The sequence below is a fragment of the Rhynchophorus ferrugineus genome, unplaced genomic scaffold (assembly GCF_030347505.1).
Source record: "Rhynchophorus ferrugineus isolate W39M unplaced genomic scaffold, kcgeb_rfMv2 rfM8, whole genome shotgun sequence".
Classification (NCBI taxonomy): Eukaryota; Metazoa; Arthropoda; class Insecta; order Coleoptera; family Curculionidae; genus Rhynchophorus; species Rhynchophorus ferrugineus.
The window spans coordinates 30,662,970-30,687,971 of NW_027472587.1; the positions used below are offsets into that span (position 1 = coordinate 30,662,970).

The following is a 25,002-nucleotide window of genomic DNA, read 5'->3' on the forward strand; positions in this document are numbered from 1 at the left end:
GTGAAAACGCCCAATGAGGTGAGATCCAGGTGCTTGCATGTATTCTGATAACTTTTTTACTTTAAAATATATAATTTTGCATCGAACTGCACAAGTGGTAAACAGAAAGCTTTACATCTGGTAGTTACTTTAGATACGGAGGAGGTTCCCATTCGAGCTGGAGCAGTGTATTCTTCACAACACTTGCAACTAGTGGTCAAGCGATGTCATGCAAGAAAACTACTTTGCGTTTATTACTCACTTTTGCTGGTGTCTTTTTCAATAACACAACATTCAATTTGTTCAATTGAGTTCGGTAAATATCTAATATATTCATTTCGTTTTAGCAGCTCGTAATATAATACACCATGCTGAACTCTGAAGATTTTAGGGCTGTGAATATTCACCTTCGTGTCGATGTTGATTGTTCTTCTAAACTAACCAATGACTGATTAGCTTGAGATTGCCGTAGCTAATTCATTTTTTGTTGCTAGACCCAAGACGCAATAAAACTCTTCTTTGTGTCTGTCAACCGATAAAACAGCGATGTTGAAACGATTCGAAAGATTATTTTTAGTCAATTCTTCTGGAAACTATTTTCACTCCTTTCCAATCTTTCACGTAGCGTATAAACAGCAGCTAGTCCGTCTGAAATATTTCTCAATATCTATTTTTTTCTTCAGTCCTCCGTCAGTTCATTAAAGTCACTTACAAGCAACACTACACGTTTCTAAAAATTCTTGATGGATTTCAGCAGAAGAAATAAAACAATAATAATGGATGTTGAAAATTTCATTTGGAAAGTTGTATAATTGGCGCTTGTATATTGTGAATACATCAATAATACTAAAAGAAAAACTATTATTTAATTGTAATAGACCATAGAAACAATTGGCAGTTAGATTAAGTTGTTTAATAGCTTTTTTGATGAACATGTTTTCACTTGCGAATATTGGTGACAAGAAATATTTACAAGTACGTCATCGTTGAATGGCAATATACAAGAACGTAAACATATGTATTTACATTATTCTTAATATTTGATTATATATATTTTATACTTAATTTGGGGTTAATTGAAGCAGCTTGGCGTCGTTAATTTGTACAATTTAAACAATGTGTTTATTCTTAATAAGAATATTAATCTCTATAATAAAGACTAACATGTAAGTATTTTAACTCAACCTAACATCACAGTAATCATTAACTCGAACAAAAACAAGAATCTTTAATTAACTCAAAACAATGCTTAATATATACTGATCCATAGATATAACCAGGATTGGGCCAGTCTCAATTACTTATAACTGAAATACGAATCCTATAAACGACACTCCTAACTAGGTGATTATATATTGTTAAACGTATACGTGGATTCATTTTAATGTTGTGATAATTTTAAATTTAAAATCTAAATATACTAGCGCAGAAGGTGTCCAGAAATCATTCAGTCCTTTCAGTACCAGAAAGTTTACCGAATCGGGTGGTAGGAAAGGGTAATATATCTAACTCCGTGAACCACCAGAGTCAGGGTAAGACTGGGACTTTCTCGGTTATAGAACAAGAATACTTAGAGGAAATTTATTGTAGTACTGAATCCAATAGCTGCGGTTTTAGATCACATTCAGGGCAACTATTGTTACTATGGGTACCATGATTATTTTGAAAGATTCAGGATTCATTCTCATAAATAAATATATATTGGTTAAGATACTTATAATGAATAATTTGGATTAAGGCTACTGGTATAGGTGGGATTTTTTTGGGTCCACGCATGGAGTCAGGAAAATTAATTCTTCAACAAGTATGTTAAAAGAATACATTGATACAAAATAAAATAATATAATTGGTAGACCAGTAAGTTGAGACTTGAGTTACTTGTGAGTTACGCGATGTCTATGAAATCTTCAGCCAATGAAGTGCCTTCCTAATAAAATGTTTTCTTTACAGGCGTCTGTAAAGATAATAAACCAACCAACCAACAAAATGTAGCGGAATGACTTTCTAGCGCTTTCCTGCTAAGATACCGCAAAACATTTCTGAAATCAAATCTAACACTAAGGTCTACTTTTTATGGTCTATAGATTGTGTCATTATAGAATCTTCACTGGACCCCATTATCTATTCATTATTAGTGCCAGTCAATTAATATCTACTCTAACATTTATACCTTTCAAAATATCCTTTCCGCGAAATAACTACAAGTCTATGCTATAATTGTTTCACAAATTCCAAGAACAAACGTAATAAAAGAAGTTTATAAATTCAAAGGAAACGTTTACATCAAAATGGGAACGGTTACATAGTGATTATCCCTCGAGAATTGATTTTCGTTACCGCAGTTATATTTAACAAAAAGTATAGTTTCGGAGCGATCTAATAGGAGGTATTCACGAACCAAATGGCAAGAATAACTGGTATATTTGCTATATTTCGTCGGAACTATAATAAGACCGCGGTAAACGTGCTATAAAGGCAATTTTAGAGTACGTTGACTATTTCCAGAAATAATGGCGCTTGTATAAGGAGGGATTTATTACGGTTATTATGACCCAACGTCTTGCAGGTTTACTTTTTAAAATATTACGTGTAATGCCTTCTCGTGTACAGGAACGACTATATAAAGAGTGGCACGCATGGTTTAATTAAATTGTCAGATGGATAATTTTATTATTACCCTATGTTCGGTACATGACGCAAGAATGATGAGAATGGCGAACTTGAGATTATGAAAGTGCTGCTTGCTGGAAAGCGTTAAATTCAAGATATCGAGAAAGGTTCATGCGTGACATGTCCTACCGTGTTCATGTTCTATTTTTCTGCTGCTATTAGGTGCTTGCTTGCATGTTATTTGATAAATTTTTCTCCATTCACTAAAACTAGTGATTCGACTGTGGTCGAAATTCAACCACATATTATAAAGTTAATCATGTTCCTCTATATAAAGTAAAGAGAACAATTTGAATATCATATGGTAGTTTTACTTGTTTCGACAATATTTTTAATTTAAGATTAGAAATACATTTGCTATATAACATTATTTATAGTAACAGATGTCTGTATATTATGTTAGTAATAACTTTAAAAAAACACCTAATAACCTATTTTAAATTGAATTTAATTGAATATAATTTCCATTAAGTTTTCATAATCAGCAAAGTATTGGTAACATTAAATTACTACATCATTGATTATGATACATTATAACAAATGTATCATGAAAATCGGACTCATTTTCAGAACAGCTACTTTTATGCTATAATAATAACTCTGGAATATTAACTTAAGTAATACATATTTGTATTTTAATTAAAATAGTAACGGACACAAATAGGTACTTTATGTTTCACAATATAGAAATTATATTAAAGTAATTAATTTAGATGTATAAAGTAAATAATTAATATAATTGATAAAGGGTTTAAAGAATTAATTGTTATGCAGTTACATATTTTATTTAGTTAGTCGTTAAACATCTTAATATTTATCATCATTACAAAATATTTACCAAATTATTGTTAATAATCTCAAATTCTGCAATTTCTTTCATTTGTCCCATGTGTTTCATCTTGGATAACTATGTAGCTTTATTTTATGTATATATTTTCATTTATGCATTATTATAATTTGTATCTTTTATATATAGTTTTCATCTAAAATATATATCGAAAAATAATAAATTGCATAAAATCTAGACTTATTTAAGAAAAGAATAATTTATTTTCTTGCAATGTTAAATAAAATCACCATTCAGTTTATAAAATAGTAGATATCCTATTTTTTCTTCTTTTCTAGTAAATTTATTTGTTATAAGATATCACGTGGTGGCTAAAAACTCATCAACAAAAGGGAAGAGAGAAAGAGTCCTGTGCGAATTAGGGTTGTTTTTCCAAGCAGGCATCTAGTAACAGTTATTGGTTAGGGGACTTTGAGCAATTTTAGTTCACCTTTGGTGGTCCTGTTATTTTAAATATTTTATAGCAATTCTTTTAATATTAATATATACGCAGTAAAAACGTATTTAATAAATCTAATTTCTTCTGCTTCAAAAATACCTCATTAATTTTTTCTCTTTATTAAATTATTTTCAGAATTTCCTGCATATCCTGGATAGTTACCAGTGATGTTAATATCATTGAAATAATTAATTCACAACTAGTTACATATTAAACGCAAACCAACTTAACTTACCAATTTTAGCTTAATTTAGTCAAATTATTATATTATTTTTATTATTCGAGTAGTTTTTAGAATTGCCTCAGTTACATCAGTAGCCATCAATAGCAAACTAGACTTACAGGGAAAATATTTCCGATATATTGCACTGTAGCTGGCTTGATGTGCACATTAGATATGCATTAAAATTGAATATATTTATGAAGTTTCCTATAGGAAGCTATATCTGCGCTAGATACTGGAAATATTTGACATGAGACTACACCTGAATAATGCCTAAAGGCCCTGGTTTTCTTCAGATGTAATCAGCTATTACTATATTCAGACGCATTATTATAGGTATAGGTTTTAATTTTAAATCTAATTTAAAATTGCTGAACAAGTTCATATAAATTATTCATTAAAATTATTCGGGCTAAAAGAGTTGATACGTGACTTTGGCTCAGTTTATACTTTCTATAAGGAAATAATTAAAATTAATTAAAAATCATTATTAGAATTAAAAAAAGCAGTAACTGCGCTATATGCTTGTTACCATTTAATACAATTACGAAAATTTTTTTGAATAAATATTAAATATTAATGCAAATTATTAGAAGTTCTAGAGAATAGCTAGTTAACAAGGTACTCCATTGAATTTTAAAGTGATGCCCTATGCTATTTATGTAAACATCACCCGAGATACGTTAAATTATATATCAAAGATGGTTTCTTGGCTTCGCACTTAATATTTACAGTGATAAAGGAGCCATATGGTTCTGTTCAATGTAAATGCGAGGAGCAAAATAAAAGAAGATTTACAAAATTTGAAAATAACGAGAATCAAAAGGCGAATTCTGTTACCATGCAATTCTTACCTAGCAACAGTGCTTTGGTCAAGCACTGTAGAGGTTTTGATGTAATTTGAGCGCAATATCGTGGCATTCAGGTGGGCCTCTCATTCACATCATCGGATTGGACTACTGTCTGTAAATACCTTGACGCCCTCAATGATGATGTTTTTATTATAACTAGCATATTGCTGCCAAACACATTCACTGCCATATAACCAATATAACGCGTCCATTTTTAATTTGAGTAGTATTAGAAAATTACCAAAACATCCTCCTTGACCAGCACATTTACCAAAAATTCACATAATTAAACCGTTATGGGAAGTTTTGCTTAGGGAAAGTTATTGGCGGATATTTTATCACATTATATGGGAAATTACTCGAACACTCTATGAATCTATTCCGCGATAAATTTTCATTCTTTTAAAAGCAAATGGTGGCACCTTCTTATATAATCATACATTTTGTATATATGCCGTGGAGGAAGACTATTAAAAAAAGGAATAATTAGTGTTAGGGCTTGAAATCGTGAGAAGATCTTGTCACCTTTGAATATTATTCTGAAAATCTATTTTAATTGTTAGTTACAAAATTTATATTATTATTTTGCAGACTTAGTTCAAACTACTGTCAGATATCCCTATATATAGAACATAAAAATTGTTTCAAAGAATTTTGATAGAATTCATATTTACTTTTACCTATATGAGATATATGTTTATATAGATATTTTTTCTATGTGGTCGTGTACTCTATAAATAAATAAAAATATTATAATATAAAAATATTATGTATTACTTCATATACGAAAATAGTTTTATGCGTTCAAAAGTCAACAAATAAGGTCAAAGAAAACGAAGAAGTATGTCCTTTAATATTAAGATCAGTCAGATATCAAAATAATTTTAAACTGTTTAAATTTCTTGGGTTTTACTATTGTATGGCTTGATGCCGACAGTTACAAAATATTGTTCAAAAATTGTGAAATCGGATCCGCAATGCAATGGATGATAACAACTTTCCACTAATATTCCAAATTTTAATTCAATTTAATCGGATTTAATTAAAAAAATCTAATCATTTGGTGAAATGAAACTACTATGAGGATATTGTGGAAAGAATATTTGGTCAATTTTATACATATAAATTATGTAATGTGTTCAAAAACAGCCAACAAATAAGGGCGAAAAAAGAAAGAGAAATAATTGATTCGTCTTCCTGCTTTCAAGATCCAATGTAATTGAATTAGGAAATTAGAAGACAAAAACAAATAGAAGTAATTCAGAGTACTCAGAAAAGCGTTTATATCACGACGCTAGCCTTCGTCCTTTTTTACGTCACTACATCTTTATGGAAATTATTGAGAGAAATTATGAAAATGATTTAGGCTCAGTTTTTTATTTATATTGATGTGTTGTTTTATATTAAAGCTAAAATAAATTAAAGTAATATAAAAGCATAAAATATCAATGTAAAATGCGGAAACGTTGCACCGTTTTGACGTCATAAATTGGGATGATGTGAATTCACTGCTACTTTGGATAGACTATAGTTTTAAAATATAATAGTTGTTATATATATCGTTGTTTTATAAACATATTGTCAGATAATTAATTGGATATATTAACGGCAAGTAATACTGTCTATTGTGAATAGAATATTTATTAATCAATTATACATACGAAAATTCTTTTTTGCTTTTAGCAATAGCAAATAAATAAGCACAAAATGTAGACGATTTATTTCAATTGAACACCAAAGTGTTTTTATGCGGGTTCAGTTTTTCGGGAGCTTATTATGACTTGATGCTAAAAGTTACAGAATATTGGCCAGAAATTGTGTAATCGGGCTCGCTGCGCACTGGGCGATCACTAATTTTCTATTTCTAAAATTCCAAATTTCAATTTTATTTAATCAAAAGTAATAATTAAAAATGGAATGTTTTTGTGGAACTGTCAAAAGAATATTGAGGAAGGAATGTTTAATCAATTCAATATACGAAAATTGTTTTATGCGTTCGAAAATAGACAACAAATAAGGGGAAAGAAAAGGAAGACGATGTATTTCCTTTAATATTGAGATCAGTCGGACATCAAAGTGTTTTTTATGCTGTTTCATTTTTCCTATATATGGACACTTCTGTCCCCGGTGTATTGTAAATTCGTATTTTTTTCCTTTGCGCCTGAATATCAAACAGGGCCAGTGAAATTTTTACGGCCGAAATATGCTACCGCCACGTCGAATAATTCCAGTTAGTAATGCCCTTCAGGACGGCCGAAACTATTTGTATAATCCAGCAGTTAGCGTTAAATTTTATGGATAGCAATCCTACCTCAAGATAAACGATCGTCGATAGATGGTCCTTTCCATCTTTTGTATTTCAGACTGGTGGTGTAATGGGTTTATGGAAAACGGTCTCATCCGTTTTGCAATTGTATTCTAAATCGTCTTCGGGTATGGATTGGTACCGAAAAAACTTTTATTCTTAGAAATTACACGTTCGTATTATGGAAGATACATTTCTATGGAACATTTTCTTTTTATAAGTCTTTGGATTAAGTGAGGTAAAGTTTAAATTAGATGCATCTTGTTTCTATATGTTCATTAATTTTTGTAAACACACACACACATATATATATATATATATATATATATATATATATATATATATATATATAACCAGTACGGATCTGACATCTTGTGGGCATGTGCAAGGGCTATCTGCTTTAAGACTAACTGAATCATGAATAAGTATGGTTTCCTTTTGCTCTCTGTTTTGGTCGATTTTCTAAAATTCGTTTATTTCTTTCAATAAAAGAGTTTTTTAAAGCAAATTAATGGTTTTTTATATGCTTAAAACTTTTCTCCATTTTATAACTAGGACAGTCGGTAGGATTCCGGGTAGTTCACAACTGTTCTCATTTGAATTCATTTAATTAACCAAAATCACGTTAATTATCAACAAAAGATAGAAAGAGGCAGATTGACATTGGATTGGCAATCGCTCCGCAATTAATCGAATCATTCCTTGGTGTATTTAAGTGGCGTTCGGGGAAAAGTAACGCAGCTGAAAGACTTTATCAAATCTAATTTTATCACGGAAAGCACATAAATGTATAAAGAACAATAAATGTGACGCTAAATATTAAATGGGTTTGCAAAGAGATTTTTCACCAACAGCTGCTCTAATCTGGCTGGTTTTTATGGTTTTAATAGAAAATTGAATTTAAATCTAATATGCATGAGTAAATTTGCCATAAAAATATAATAAGCCCATTAACATAAGCTTGATCATAAAAATTCGCAGTCTCTAATGAAGCTTTATAGAACTTTTGGAGAGGCGAGACTCCGTACTGCACTCTCTCTAGTTTCATTTCATACTGTTCTAATACTGCTATCAACATCATTACAGACATCTACAGTTTGGAGTAATTTCTTTATCGCGCTTCCATATTATTTTTACATTTTACATATTTTCTTTTACATAATTTTATATATTATTATGCCCTGGTTATTCGTCTTCTGATAGTGTTTATAGGATTACATATTCTAGTTTCCTTCGTTATTTCGTGTAGTTCTCTTTCGACTCATCACTTTTCATTTCAGCTTCCTTTTCTCACTTCTTATTGCCCTCTCATATTGTATTTCATTTATCTTTTATGCTTCCTACAGTTTACTCCAATACTGTTATGAAATTTAAGTTCCCATTAGGTGATTAAAATGAAGGTCTAATAAGTATTTAAATGAATTTGATATTTTTTATAGTTTATTGAAATATATGATTCTTTTTGGCTTGAAATTGATAAAAGAATTAAAAAATAAGTACTGTGGTTAGTGTATGGTTTTCTTCAGATGTAATCAGCTATAACTATATTCAGACGCATTATTATAGGTATAGTTTTTTAATTTTAAATCTAATTTAAAATTGCTGAACAAGTTCATATAAATTATTCATTAAAATTAGTCGGGCTAAAAGTTGATACGTGACTTTGGCTCAGTTTATACTTTCTATAAGGAAATAATTAAAATTAATTAAAAATCATTATTAGAATTAAAAAAAAAGCAGTAACTGCGCCATATGCTTGTTACCATTTAATACAATTCCTAAATATCCAGGATTAAAATTAATAAAATGTGTATCATACTCTCCGAAATTATGGTTATGATATTACGAAAAATTTTTGAATAAATACTAATTATTAATGCAAATGATTAGAAGTTCTAGAGTTAATATCTAGTTAACAAGGTATTCCATTGAATTTTAAAGTAATGCCCTATGCTATTTATGTAAACATCACCCGAGATACGTTAAATTATATATCAAAAATGGTTTCTTGGCTTCGCACTTAATATTTACAGTGATAATGGAGCCATATGGTTCTGTTCAATGTAAATGCGAGGAGCAAAATAAAAGAAGTTTTACAAAATTTGAAAATAACGAGAATCAAAAGGTGAATTCTATTACCATGCAATTGTTACCTAGCAACAGTGCTTTGGTCAAAGCACCGTAGAGGTTTTGATGTAATTTGAGCGCAATATCGTGGCATTCAGGTGGTCCTCTCATTCACATCATGGGATTGGACTACTGTCAGTAAATACCTTGACGCCCTCAATAACGAAGTTTTTATTATAACTAGGATATTTCTGCCAAACACATTCATTGCCATGTAACCAATATGACGCGTCCACTTTTAATTTGAGTAGCTTTAGAAAATCTCCAAAACATCCTCCCTGACCAGCACCTTTACCAAACCTTCACACAATTGAACCGTTATGGGAAGTTTTGCTTAGGGATAGTTATTGGAGGATATTTTATCACATTATATGGAAATTACTCGAACACTATATGAATCTATTCTGCGATAAATTTTCCTTCTTTTAAAAGCAAATGGTTGCACCTTATTATATAATCATACATATTGTATATATGTCATGGAGGAAGACTATTGAAAAAAGGAATAAATAGTGTTAGGGTTGGAAATGGTGAGAAGATATTATCACCCTTGAATATTATTCCCAGTCTCTAATGAAGCTTTATAGAACTTTTGGAGAGGTGAGACTCCATACTGCACTCTCTCTAGCTTCAGTTCATACTGTCCTAATACTGCTATCAACATCATTACAGCCATCTCCAGTTTGGAGTAATTTCTTTATCGTGCCTCCATATTATTTTTACATTATTACATATTTTCTTTTACATAATTTTATATATTATTATGCCCTGGTCATTCGTCTTCTGATAGGGTTTATAGGATTACACATTCTAGTTTCCTTCGTTATTTCGTGTAGTTCTTTTTCAACTCAACACTTTTCATTTCAACTTTCTTTCTTCACTTCTTATTGCCCTCTCATATTGTATTTCATTTATCTTTTATGCTTCCTACACTTTACTCTAATACTGTTATGAAATTTAAGTTCTCATTAGGTGGTTAAAACGAAGATCTAATAAGTATTTAAATGAATTCGATATTTTTTATAGTTTATTGAAAGAGGTGATTCTTTTTGGGTTCAAATTGATAAAGGAACTAAAAAATACGTACTGTGGTTAGTGTATGACTTTAGTTTTTGAATAATTACTGATGCTATGGATTGAGATAATAAACTAATTAGGTTAAGAGATGATTTATAGTATTGTCCAAATATGTGTATTTGTTAGTGAATATTATATATAAATACTGATCTCAACAATTCTAGGATTTAATGTTAATTCGCTAAACATTTAATTTTTTTAAGAAATAAGCAATAATAAAATCTATAAAATAATATGCTTGGTTATTCCTCCGAAGTCCTCTAACCAACCACTAAAATGTTTTAAAAAGTCAATAGTTGAATAACAATTAACTAGTTGACTAATTTTAAATCCAGAAAATATTTAAAGGGAAGTCTGTCGTCTTCAAAAGAGGCTGTTTGGGTAGAAATTAGATATTATATTTTAACTTGTAGTGACAAACAAATAAAATAGTATGCACAAATAGTCTAATGATACAGATTCTAATAGCTAATCTGCCGATAGTTTTCAAATATATTCTTTTACTTTGAAATAAGAGTCACTATATGTTATATAAATAAATATATTAGTCAGTAAAACTATTTCAACCGAAGAAATTGTGCATCGTGATTTTCTCTTCTTTTGATAACCATAATTCATTCGTAACCTCGAATAACTTAATTAAGAATATAAAATGTAATTTTATACATATACACTTCAACTTTAATTATTGGATGTTTTTCTTAGGAAGTACATACTGAAAATATAATCGTCAGTGGCAAAGCCCTCAGAGATTTCCATTTAGAAGATTTTAATCCAAAACTAACTATTATAACGGCTCAGCACAAAAAGATCAAAGGTTGGGGAACCCTTAACGCTTCTTTATAGAGGATTGTGTAGAAAAACATATGGGGGCAATTTTATATAAAAAATAAAACCCTATTGCTGAGTTTAGAAGCATTTTGATGTATAAATATTTTTCTTTAATTACTTTTGTTTCACTTATAGTATATTTGAGCTCTCCTACTCACACGCTCTATATAACAGTTTTCAGATGAGCTCTACATAACTGACCATAACAGAAAGGAAACTATAAACTATAAAATGGAAATATTATTTTGATTCAGTAAAATGTCTCCTACTATATATTTCCACTATCTAGTGCAGCTTAAGAAAACTTCGTCAAATAAATTCGTAAAAAGTTTTGCGACAAAATTTTATAGAAATCCATATCGGGAATTAAATATTTTGGTTCGAAGTATGGCTGCTGGTTTATCATACAAATTATTCAATACATTATAAGAATATATAAACTTTGTACAGCTTTTCAAATTTTTTGTTACTACCAAAGAAAGGACGACATGTTAAGTTTAATGGATTAAATTTTGTAATAATTATTTTTTACTTTACCGTTTACCAGGGTTAGTTTATAATTTTTCTTAATTTTTCTAGAACCAGTTGAAATATATGTCGAGAACTGACTTATCTTTGTGTCTATCGTTTCATTTTTTGGTAACTTTTATATATTAATCGGCTTAGCGAAAATTTTGCCTCCCTCTTTGATGAAAATAGGGGCACCTCTAGGCACATGAGATATGGCATGGTTAAAGTTTATATCGAGGACGAATTTTTATTCCTACTATTTTTGTGTAATATGCGTTACATATAAGTAAATTCCAGTAAAACGAAATTCGCAGCTAAATCAAGCAACCAGGAATAGCCCTCAAATTGGTGACACAAATATATAAACAAATATTTTAGACTCTAGCCGACGCGTTGCCAGTTCTAATTCTTACACGGTAGATTATTCGTCATTTCTGTTGTAGGAATATTCGTCTGGTCGGTCGGTCGGAATATGTAGCTGCCGATGCTATTGTTTATCCATACATCACTACTATTTTTATTTGCACGAGAACTAAAAACACTGGTTGAATAAAACTTGCTGTTTCAATTTAAACTGATACATGTCGTCGACGGGAGAATGGACAGGATATTAGTTTAGGTAGAGGAAGTACGTTAGCGCTGTGGAAGTGGTACTGTTACAAGGGGGTAGAGAAAAGAAAAGACAACGAGACATCGTCGTGGTGGTCTTTGATAACCGGAAACCGCATGGTACTAATCTACCGGCGTTGCCAATCTTTGAAAATGCTCTAGGTGAATGCGTGGTGGACTAAAGGGTCGTAGTGGCTGCCAAACAGTTGTATGTAAATCAACTACGGATGCATAATTTTTAAGATAAAAATCTGGCAATGTCATAACACTACATTTTGGCTGGCAATTTTGAATTGGAAGAAAAATCCTTAAATTATTAATTAATCCTTTAATTTTATTTTATTATTTTTAAGCGAGTTTAATTTTAAGCAGCGTTATTTAATATATTGTGTTATTTTCGGAATTTCTAAATCAGTTTTTAATTTAATTTGTTGTCTAGTGAACAGAGAAGAGCCAAGAGAATTATTCTTTCTTATGGACTGATCTTAATTAATATGGTTCTGGAGACATATTATATGATTATTGTAGAGATAATTCTAAAGCATTCTTAGACGTTTTTGTAAATTTTAGTGGCGTTAACTTCTGACACATTTCATGTGTCTTTAGTAAATGCATTTTTTAACAAAGTACATGTGAAACATTGTTGGTAATAATTATATTAGTTTGTGCATGAAGAGTTGCCACGTGAGACACAATACAGAATAGAAAGCAGTAGATAAAAAAAAGTCGTAGAGGGCAAATTAAAGATAAGTTATCTGCAATGATGAGATCGAAGATAGAAAGAGAATTAAGCAAAGAACGATGCAATTTTACTTAAAAATTTATTTAAATAAATTATTCTTCTAATAAGTATAATTATTAGTCTAATTATTAACATTGTCGTAGTAATAAATCACATACGTCTACTAGCTAGTACGTATTGTTGGTTATTAGAGGAAGTATTTCGGGAAATGCTAGTGAAATTTTCTAGCGAAACCGAACAAATGAATATCTATTGTAATGCTCTGTATATACGAAAAATAAATATATTAATTTGTGCATCAAGAGTTTAATTAAAGTTGCAAATAGTATTAGCAATTATAATATAACTTCATATAATCTGAATTCTTCATTTTTTGGTGAGTTGCTTGTTGCCACGTGAGACACAAACAAAATAGAAAACAGTAGATAAAAGAAAGCCGTAGAGGGCAAATTAACGATAAATAATCTGCAATAGTTGGATCGAAGATAGAAAAAGGAATAAGCAAATAACGATGCAATTTTACTTAAAAATTTACGTAAATAAATTATTCTTTTAATAAGTCAGGTCACTGTTCTTGCAATATATTTTAAGCGAGAAATAGGGCTAAAAAAATAAAAACTATATGAGTACATAAATAAAGTAATAAAAATATGCAACATCTAAAATGAAGCTACTTAGGTATTATACAGATGGAACACATATGACAAATAGAATATATCATTATTAACAGGAAAATTGTAAACATTTTAAAGCATTGATAAATACTGTGGTGTCTAATTATACTAACGACTAATATAACAATATATGCCACTATATTGCATTTTATTATTTGAAAGTTGTATCAATTGCTTTAGTTATTTATTTTATAAATTTAAGTTTTGAAAAATTAATAGTTAATTTAATGATTGTAAATACATTTCATTAATATACATTTCTAAACTTTAAAAAATATATTTTCCTAGTTAGATTCGTAATTCCTTTATTATATAAACATGTATTAATAATATATAATATCTATTACTCCATATTTATGTTTAATATAATATGTTTGATACCCCGAAGTTGTTAGAGTTCTGAAAATAATCTTACTTACTATACTTTGTTATGATGTCCATTAGTATAGTAATTTGAACTTGCACATTATTGATTGATTATTAAAACTTAATGTTCAAACAAAGCTAGTGAGCGTTACTTTTTCATAGAGTTATTTCAATATGTTTCGTAGGATACATTTATTTAGTATCTTAATTAATGATGTGTATCAAATATATTTCTGATTATATATTGAAAATACTTTCAACACAGGTTTTAGTAACATATCATTCTAAACCTATTCCCTTCTAATGAGAGAAACATAATTAACATAATAAATTGTGATGAGGAGGTGCTGTTGCATTAAATCACGAATATTAGGTCAGAAAAAGTAATAACGCCTTTAAAGTTTGAAATATTATGGCTTCTTTGAATAAATATCCCTGTACGACTCAGCCATAATGGAAAATAATTTTCACCAAATTTATATTTGGTAAAACTCCTCACCTATTTACAAACAAACCGAAATGAATTACTCGCAAATATTTAATATATATATATATATATATATATACATATATATATATATATATACAAAACAACGTAAATACCATAATAGTATTTTTCTTAATCCAATTATTAACATTGCCGTAGTAATAAATCACATACGTCTACTAAACTAGCACGTATTGTTGGTTATTCGAGGAAGTATTTCGAGTAATGCCAGTGAAATTTTCTAGCGAAACCGAACAAATGAAAATCTATTGTAATGCTCTGTATATACGAAAAATAAATCCAGAAAACCTATTTCAACCCAATTACTAACATCACGCAAGGCATGCGAATTCCTCATCGCATTGTATTGTACATGTGCCTTTCTTGCGCGGGGGTAAATATTTTAATTGATTCTGCTTCTGTCAAACATAACGCGTTATGTCATATCTACTACATGGATCTTTACGCTTATTTGGATCTGGTTTGATTAAGTATGAATTATTTTATGCAGAATGATTTTGGGGAGAAGCATGAGTACTTTAGACAGCGCTAAAAGAAAATGCGGTAGGTTTTTGACTTGTTCTAACATGTTTTCTATTTGATAATACCATGGTTATATTTTAAGCCACTTGCTATTTAGTTATGGAACATATAAAAATAAGATAACCAGAAAAAAATTACAAAACACCAATTTTTTCGGTAACAAGAAATTAAGAAACGAAAGAAGAAATAAAAAAAGGATCTGAGACAAGTGGTAAACACATTGATTTTTTCAAATCACAAGTGCAGTATGAGCCATTGCAATCCGAATGTGTGCGCAGCAACTACAATCCATCCTTGATGGCTTTCAAAACTGCAATATTTGCAACAGAAACCGACGCATTATGAGTATCTTTTCAAACCATGGATGTTTAATAATTCCGATAGTTTGTGCCCAGGAGATTTTGAACACCTTCAATCAACTCCACTTTACTGTGTGAAAGAATGTTTTCAGTAACTGCGAAATGAATTAATATCATTCCAGTATCGGACTGTTTTTTTTTCTCGATAGGTAACTTAATTCCAATTAATTAAATGAACTCAAAAGTGAACGGATTGAAAACACTTTTGTTACTAGCTATACTTTTATTTTCTAGCTGAAAATCTTTTACCTGATACCTTTTAACATTGGATATTCTAGATATTGGGTAACATAATATCAGAAAAATTATCAGGATATGGTAATTTTCAAAGTTGCCATAATAATAGGTCCCATATGCAGAATTTGATATTGTGTCATTCCCCACGGTAGGAATTAAAAGTTGATGTGTTATATAACAACTGTTTGACTGTGTAACATGACGATAGTAGATCTAAAATATGAAGTTACAAGAAAACATTCTAGATCTAAAATTTTTATTTAAAACTCATAGCGGTTAATTAGGCGTCAAAAATACCAAATACAAAGGAAATGTTCAAAAAATATATAAATATATTCAACGATTATTTGACATCAATTTTGCTTTATTTCCTTAACATTCAGTCACAGCATCAATTAACCTACAAACCCACTTGGAGCAAATTAAATTATGGTTGAAGACATGGTGCATTAAAGCCAACGAAACAAAATCCACCCATATAACATTTACCCTGCGTAGAAGAAAATGCCCACCAGTAAATATTAATAATCGTCAATTCCCCCAAGCAGAACATGTTAAATATCTTGGTATGCACTTAAATCGATGCCTAACCTGGAAGAAGCACATACTCTCTAGACGGAAACAACTTGGAATTAAATTATATAAAATGTATTGGCTCATCGGGCGCAAATCCAAGTTATTATTTGATATCAAGGTATTGATGTATGAGTCTATATTCAAGCCTATTTGATCATATGGAATCCAACTGTGGGGTACCGCTAGCAAATCTAATATATCCATCATTCAACGGTTCTAAAATAAGGTGTGGCGTGCCATTGTTGATGCTCCGTACTATATTTCAAATAAAATGATATAACGCGATATTCCTCTAGAACCTATATCGAGTGTAATTCAACGTGTTGGTGTGAAATACGTGTCGAAAGAGTGTCAGTGCATCCCAATGTACTCGCTAATCAGCTAAATATGGGACGTGATAGTGAAGTGCGTAGACTAAAACATTTAACACCACCTGATCTGATTACTGGACATATGTAGACTTTAAAATAAGCTTTAGAATAAGACTATTTTATTAAGATAATATTTTATATAGAAGATTGCTTAATGAAGTGATTTTCGACATGCCATGTATATACAATATAAACATCAGAAATATTTATTGCCAATAGAATTTTTTAACATTCGTTAATGTATTAGAAACTCAGTTAAAAGCTATTTAAACATTATTTCAAATATTTTTAAATTATTTAGCGATAAAAACCTATATTGAGTATGAATTGCCTTTATATTCAGTAGTGATTTTTCATGGGACATCGATAGTAAATTCAAGTTTTTGAACATTCATCTGCACTAATTAGCCTATAATAATAATATTGCCGGCCACATAGGGAATAATTGATTATACTAAAATGTTGTGGATTATAAAAAAGAAGAATTTTGTATCATAATAAACCTCCATCTTGCAAGGATATCACTGTGAACGAATTTATCTTTAACAATTCGACAAATAAAATCAAGTCCATTCTTCCTAGGTAACTTTGTGAGGTTCTATTTTTTTAGTTGATGGAAGACATAAATAAAAAGGAGAGATACAGTAAACAGATCGGAACTATCGATTGAAATCGACTATCGACTAATTAATAATTGACCACTTTTTACTATCGACTGTTTCAGTCGCTATTTCTTGTTCGATTGATTTTACTACTTTTTAGCAGTGACTGTTCTAGTCGATTGTTTTCAGTCGCTATTTTCGGTCCGACTAATTTTCTTACTATTTACTGTTTCAGTCGTGTACTTTTAGTTACTATTTTTGTTTCTAGTTTCATTCGACTGATTTTTAACGTTCTGGTTCTGTCGTCCTAGCCGCGACCTTGACAAAAATATACCCAATTTGCGCTTACATAGACTTATATGTAATATATATAGTTTTATTGTTTTTTTGGTTGTTTGCTTGTAAATAACAACATATTCTATATTAATATATAATTAATATATTGGAACGATATTTTTCAAGATTGTTAATGTAATAGGGTAAAAAGATTAAAATTGTGAATAATAAATAGTAAAATACTTTTGACTGTTTTTATGGCTAAATTATTGACTAATAATATGTAATATTTCGATTACTCTTTTTTGTTAAAAAATATTTCCTTTCAATAATAAGTAAAGCATTTACTTTATTTAAAAAAGCTTTAGTAGATATTGAATGATAATTTTTAATTATAACATGAATTCGTTTTTTTTCTGTGATTGGGTATATGTTTAAGTTTCATTTTGTTATCTATATTTATTATAGTATATTATTTGAAAATATCAATTAAGGTATTAAAATACGATAAAATATTCGTGGGGTATTCTTCCATTTCATAAAAAAATTCTATTCCTTTTTACAGATCCACAGAACATTCAAATATAAAAGTAACACTACTTTGTTTAAAATGAAATTATTAATTGCATGTTAGTAGTATTCAGTAGTTAGTACGTGAAAGAATATGTACATCTCCGTCTCGTTTATACTTCGTTGGAAAATATAAGCACGAATAAAATTAACTGATCCAAGCAATTATCTCCGTCTTTTCCTGTCACAATTTATACATGAAACAGTTCATACATCTTCGTCTGACTTCACGAATTGAACAAAACAACCGAACCTTGCATTTATTCTCAAATAACGATGCAATTTTACTTAAAAATTTACGTAAATAAATTATTCTTTTAATAATTCAGGTCACTGTTCTTGCAATATATTTTAAGCGAGAAATAGGGCTAAAAAATAAAAACTATATGAGTACATAAATAAAGTAATAAAAATATGCAACAGCTAAAATGAAGCTACTTAGTTAATATACAGATGGAACACATATGACAAATAGAATATATCATTATTAACAGGAAAATTGTAAACATTTTAAAGCATTGATAAATACTGTGGTGTCTAATTATACTAACGACTAATATAACAATATATGCCACTATATTGCATTTTATTATTTGAAAGTTGTATCAATTGCTTTAGTTATTTATTTTATAAATTTAAGTTTTGAAAAATTAATAGTTAATTTAATGATTGTAAATACATTTCATTAATATACATTTCTAAACTTTAAAAAATATATTTTCCTAGTTAGATTCGTAATTCCTTTATTATATAAACATGTATTAATAATATATAATATCTATTACTCCATATTTATGTTTAATATAATATGTTTGATACCCCGAAGTTGTTAGAGTTCTGAAAATAATCTTACTTACTATACTTTGTTATGATGTCCATTAGTATAGTAATTTGAACTTGCACATTATTGATTGATTATTAAAACTTAATGTTCAAACAAAGCTAGTGAGCGTTACTTTTTCATAGAGTTATTTCAATATGTTTCGTAGGATACATTTATTTAGTATCTTAATTAATGATGTGTATCAAATATATTTCTGATTATATATTGAAAATACTTTCAACACAGGTTTTAGTAACATATCATTCTAAACCTATTCCCTTCTAATGAGAGAAACATAATTAACATAATAAATTGTGATGAGGAGGTGCTGTTGCATTAAATCACGAATATTAGGTCAGAAAAAGTAATAACGCCTTTAAAGTTTGAAATATTATGGCTTCTTTGAATAAATATCCCTGTACGACTCAGCCATAATGGAAAATAATTTTCACCAAATTTATATTTGGTAAAACTCCTCACCTATTTACAAACAAACCGAAATGAATTACTCGCAAATATTTAATATATATATATATATATATATATACATATATATATATATATATACAAAACAACGTAAATACCATAATAGTATTTTTCTTAATCCAATTATTAACATTGCCGTAGTAATAAATCACATACGTCTACTAAACTAGCACGTATTGTTGGTTATTCGAGGAAGTATTTCGAGTAATGCCAGTGAAATTTTCTAGCGAAACCGAACAAATGAAAATCTATTGTAATGCTCTGTATATACGAAAAATAAATCCAGAAAACCTATTTCAACCCAATTACTAACATCACGCAAGGCATGCGAATTCCTCATCGCATTGTATTGTACATGTGCCTTTCTTGCGCGGGGGTAAATATTTTAATTGATTCTGCTTCTGTCAAACATAACGCGTTATGTCATATCTACTACATGGATCTTTACGCTTATTTGGATCTGGTTTGATTAAGTATGAATTATTTTATGCAGAATGATTTTGGGGCGAAGTATGAGTACTTTAGACAGCGCTAAAAGAAAATGCGGTAGGTTTTTGACTTGTTCTAACATGTTTTCTATTTGATAATACCATGGTTATATTTTAAGCCACTTGCTATTTAGTTATGGAACATATAAAAATAAGATAACCAGAAAAAAATTACAAAACACCAATTTTTTCGGTAACAAGAAATTAAGAAACGAAAGAAGAAATTAAAAAAGGATCTGAGACAAGTGGTAAACACATTGATTTTTTCAAATCACAAGTGCAGTATGAGCCATTGCAATCCGAATGTGTGCGCAGCAACTACAATCCATCCTTGATGGCTTCCAAAACTGCAATATTTGCAACAGAAACCGACGCATTATGAGTATCTTTTCAAACCATGGATGTTTAATAATTCCGATAGTTTGTGCCCAGGAGATTTTGAACACCTTCAATCAACTCCACTTTACTGTGTGAAAGAATGTTTTCAGTAACTGCGAAATGAATTAATATCATTCCAGTATCGGACTGTTTTTTTTTCTCGATAGGTAACTTAATTCCAATTAATTAAATGAACTCAAAAGTGAACGGATTGAAAACACTTTTGTTACTAGCTATACTTTTATTTTCTAGCTGAAAATCTTTTACCTGATACCTTTTAACATTGGATATTCTAGATATTGGGTAACATAATATCAGAAAAATTATCAGGATATGGTAATTTTCAAAGTTGCCATAATAATAGGTCCCATATGCAGAATTTGATATTGTGTCATTCCCCACGGTAGGAATTAAAAGTTGATGTGTTATATAACAAATGTTTCACTGTGTAACATGACGATAGTAGATCTAAAATATGAAGTTACAAGAAAACATTCTAGATCTAAAATTTTTATTTAAAACTCATAGCGGTTAATTAGGCGTCAAAAATACCAAATACAAAGGAAATGTGTTAAAAATATATAAATATATTCAACGATTATTTGACATCAATTTTGCTTTATTTCCTTAACATTCAGTCACAGCATCAATTAACCTACAAACCCACTTGGAGCAAATTAAATTATGGTTGAAGACATGGTGCATTAAAGCCAACGAAACAAAATCCACCCATATAACATTTACCCTGCGTAGAAGAAAATGTCCACCAGTAAATATTAATAATCGTCAATTCCCCCAAGCAGAACATGTTAAATATCTTGGTATGCACTTAAATCGATGCCTAACCTGGAAGAAGCACATACTCTCTAGACGGAAACAACTTGGACTTAAATTATATAAAATGTATTGGCTCATCGGGCGCAAATCCAAGTTATTATTTGATATCAAGGTATTGATGTATGAGTCTATATTCAAGCCTATTTGATCATATGGAATCCAACTGTGGGGTACCGCTAGCAAATCTAATATATCCATCATTCAACGGTTCTAAAATAAGGTGTGGCGTGCCATTGTTGATGCTCCGTACTATATTTCAAATAAAATGATATAACGCGATATTCCTCTAGAACCTATATCGAGTGTAATTCAACGTGTTGGTGTGAAATACGTGTCGAAAGAGTGTCAGTGCATCCCAATGTACTCGCTAATCAGCTAAATATGGGACGTGATAGTGAAGTGCGTAGACTAAAACATTTAACACCACCTGATCTGATTACTGGACATATGTAGACTTTAAAATAAGCTTTAGAATAAGACTATTTTATTAAGATAATATTTTATATAGAAGATTGCTTAATGAAGTGATTTTCGACATGCCATGTATATACAATATAAACATCAGAAATATTTATTGCCAATAGAATTTTTTAACATTCGTTAATGTATTAGAAACTCAGTTAAAAGCTATTTAAACATTATTTCAAATATTTTTAAATTATTTAGCGATAAAAACCTATATTGAGTATGAATTGCCTTTATATTCAGTAGTGATTTTTCATGGGACATCGATAGTAAATTCAAGTTTTTGAACATTCATCTGCACTAATTAGCCTATAATAATAATATTGCCGGCCACATAGGGAATAATTGATTATACTAAAATGTTGTGGATTATGAAAAAGAAGAATTTTGTATCATAATAAACCTCCATCTTGCAAGGATATCACTGTGAACGAATTTATCTTTAACAATTCGACAAATAAAATCAAGTCCATTCTTCCTAGGTAACTTTGTGAGGTTCTATTTTTTTAGTTGATGGAAGACATAAATAAAAAGGAGAGATACAGTAAACAGATCGGAACTATCGATTGAAATCGACTATCGACTAATTAATAATTGACTACTTTTTACTATCGACTGTTTCAGTCGCTATTTCTTGTTCGACTGATTTTACTACTTTTTACCAGTGACTGTTCTAGTCGATTGTTTTCAGTCGCTATTTTCGGTCCGACTAATTTTCTTACTATTTACTGTTTCAGTCGTGTACTTTTAGTTACTATTTTTGTTTCTAGTTTCATTCGACTGATTTTTAACGTTCTGGTTCTGTCGTCCTAGCCGCGACCTTGACAAAAATATACCCAATTTGCGCTTACATAGACTTATATGCAATATATATAGTTTTATGATTTTTTTTGGTTGTTTGCTTGTAAATAACAACATATTCTATATTAATATATAATTAATATATTGGAACGATATTTTTCAAGATTGTTAATGTAATAGGGTAAAAAGATTAAAATTGTGAATAATAAATAGTAAAATACTTTTGACTGTTTTTATGGCTAAATTATTGACTAATAATATGTAATATTTCGATTACTCTTTTTTGTTAAAAAATATTTCCTTTCAATAATAAGTAAAGCATTTACTTTATTTAAAAAAGCTTTAGTAGATATTGAATGATAATTTTTAATTATAACATGAATTCGTTTTTTTTCTGTGATTGGGTATATGTTTAAGTTTCATTTTGTTATCTATATTTATTATAGTATATTATTTGAAAATATCAATTAAGGTATTAAAATACGATAAAATATTCGTGGGGTATTCTTCCATTTCATAAAAAAATTCTATTCCTTTTTACAGATCCACAGAACATTCAAATATAAAAGTAACACTACTTTGTTTAAAATGAAATTATTAATTGCATGTTAGTAGTATTCAGTAGTTAGTACGTGAAAGAATATGTACATCTCCGTCTCGTTTATACTTCGTTGGAAAATATAAGCACGAATAAAATTAACTGATCCAAGCAATTATCTCCGTCCTTTCCTGTCACAATTTATACATGAAACAGTTCATACATCTTCGTCTGACTTCACGAATTGAACAAAACAACCGAACCTTGCATTTGATTGCTATTTTTTTGACTATCGTCTGTTTCGACTATTTTGCGACTATCGACTGTTTGAACTGTTTTCAGTCGATAGTTTCCAACGCTTGTTAAATTATTACATAAATCTAGACTGCTGAAGAACTAGTAATTATATGCACTAATTTTACCTACACCCTAATAATTGTTTTCTGTTATAAGCAAAACTTTAGAAGAACTTTATCATCTTTGTTATTGCTTCTATTTATAATATGATCTAGTTAGCGACTATTATTATACTTACCAGCAGCAATGATGTGAAAGACGCAAGGTACTCGTTGAACCCCAATTTTGTTTGATGCATAGCATAACAGGGTTCCATAATCCAACTCCGTAATTGGTGTATAGGTCACTACACTGGATGTGCCTGATTTCATTATATGAGTCGGTGAAACATCCACTGAATCTGCCGAATTATTGAAGGTCCATTTAAAGTGAACCTGTAAATTTATTATGCAATTGTTACTATAGTATTAAGCTGATAAATACTTCAACACAAAATATCTGTGCTTTATGTAAAAATTTGTCGATTTAAATCTAAAAATAGTATACGAAAGATTCATTTCTAGACTTCGTTCGTTTTGGAGATATCATAAAAACATGTAAACAAAATAAGCAAAAGAGCTAGAAAAGCAATAAAGTTACAGAGTCATAATATTACTTTATTTGACCCCTTATCTTGAAGTATGGGATAGCTTAGTTCGTCGGTTTTTTTCTCTCTTGCTTTTAGATGTTTGCGTATGATATTTGTAAGATAAAAAACATCTTAGTTATATCCCTTTAACTTATTCTTAAAAGTGTATAGAGTAAGACATTCCTTTATATTTCAGAATATTTCTAGTTGAAATACATTAATATTTTCAGATATATTGTATTAATTATCCCAAATATATAATAGTTTAAATAATCCATTGTTTTCTATTATTTTGAGAAAAACAATTAAGTTAAAAAAAAAACACTTTAAAACAACAATCCGTTTAGAGTGTTTTAGTTAGTTGGTGTTCAATAGTTTGACGATCTTTTTGATTCAGGTTTGTAATAGATGTTAAATGCTCATGCATTGCCATAGTATAGCAACTGCTTTATTTATTGGCTTTGAAAACAATTTTTTCTATTTTTCTAAAATATTATGTGACCTTAGAAATGACGTTAATCATGTTGATGTTGGATATATATTAGCCCACTCAGTAATATTATTGACAGCTATTTATTCTCTACAGTTATCTTAATAAGGTTATTCTCAATAATAGTTTTGTATCAATAGCAAATGTGGCCATTGTTACTCCTTCACATTTTTGAATATTGCTTGTATATAATAAATTGTTGGTCCAAGATGCTATCTTATGGTACATACCCATATAGATTTGTCTCGAATCTGAATATTCGTGTTATATTATTATCTTCTGTGTATCTGAGCTCATTTGCTTGGGTAATTTGTTGATTATTCGAGGTCTTTATAGCTTACTTTAGCAAAGGGCTAGGTTAGGTCTAGAAATATCGTTGGACTAAGGACCTTTTTTGTATTTTTTTTTCTCAATTAAATCTATAATGCAATATACTTGATTAATTATCGAGTATTCATTCCTAAATTCAAATTGATGAGCTGAGCTAAGTTGCTTTTCTT

General features: G+C 29.5%; 1 protein-coding gene across 1 annotated transcript in view; it reads right to left on the bottom strand.

Annotated features, from left to right (window-relative positions):
* Window positions 1-25,002, bottom strand: part of side-VII (sidestep VII transmembrane protein) — a 446,220-nt gene that overhangs the window by 65,486 nt on the left and 355,732 nt on the right. Inside the window, exon 11 of the mRNA XM_076412671.1 lies at window positions 23,623-23,818. Coding sequence (XP_076268786.1) covers window positions 23,623-23,818 — 196 coding nt within the window. The remainder of the gene's footprint in view (window positions 1-23,622; window positions 23,819-25,002) is intronic.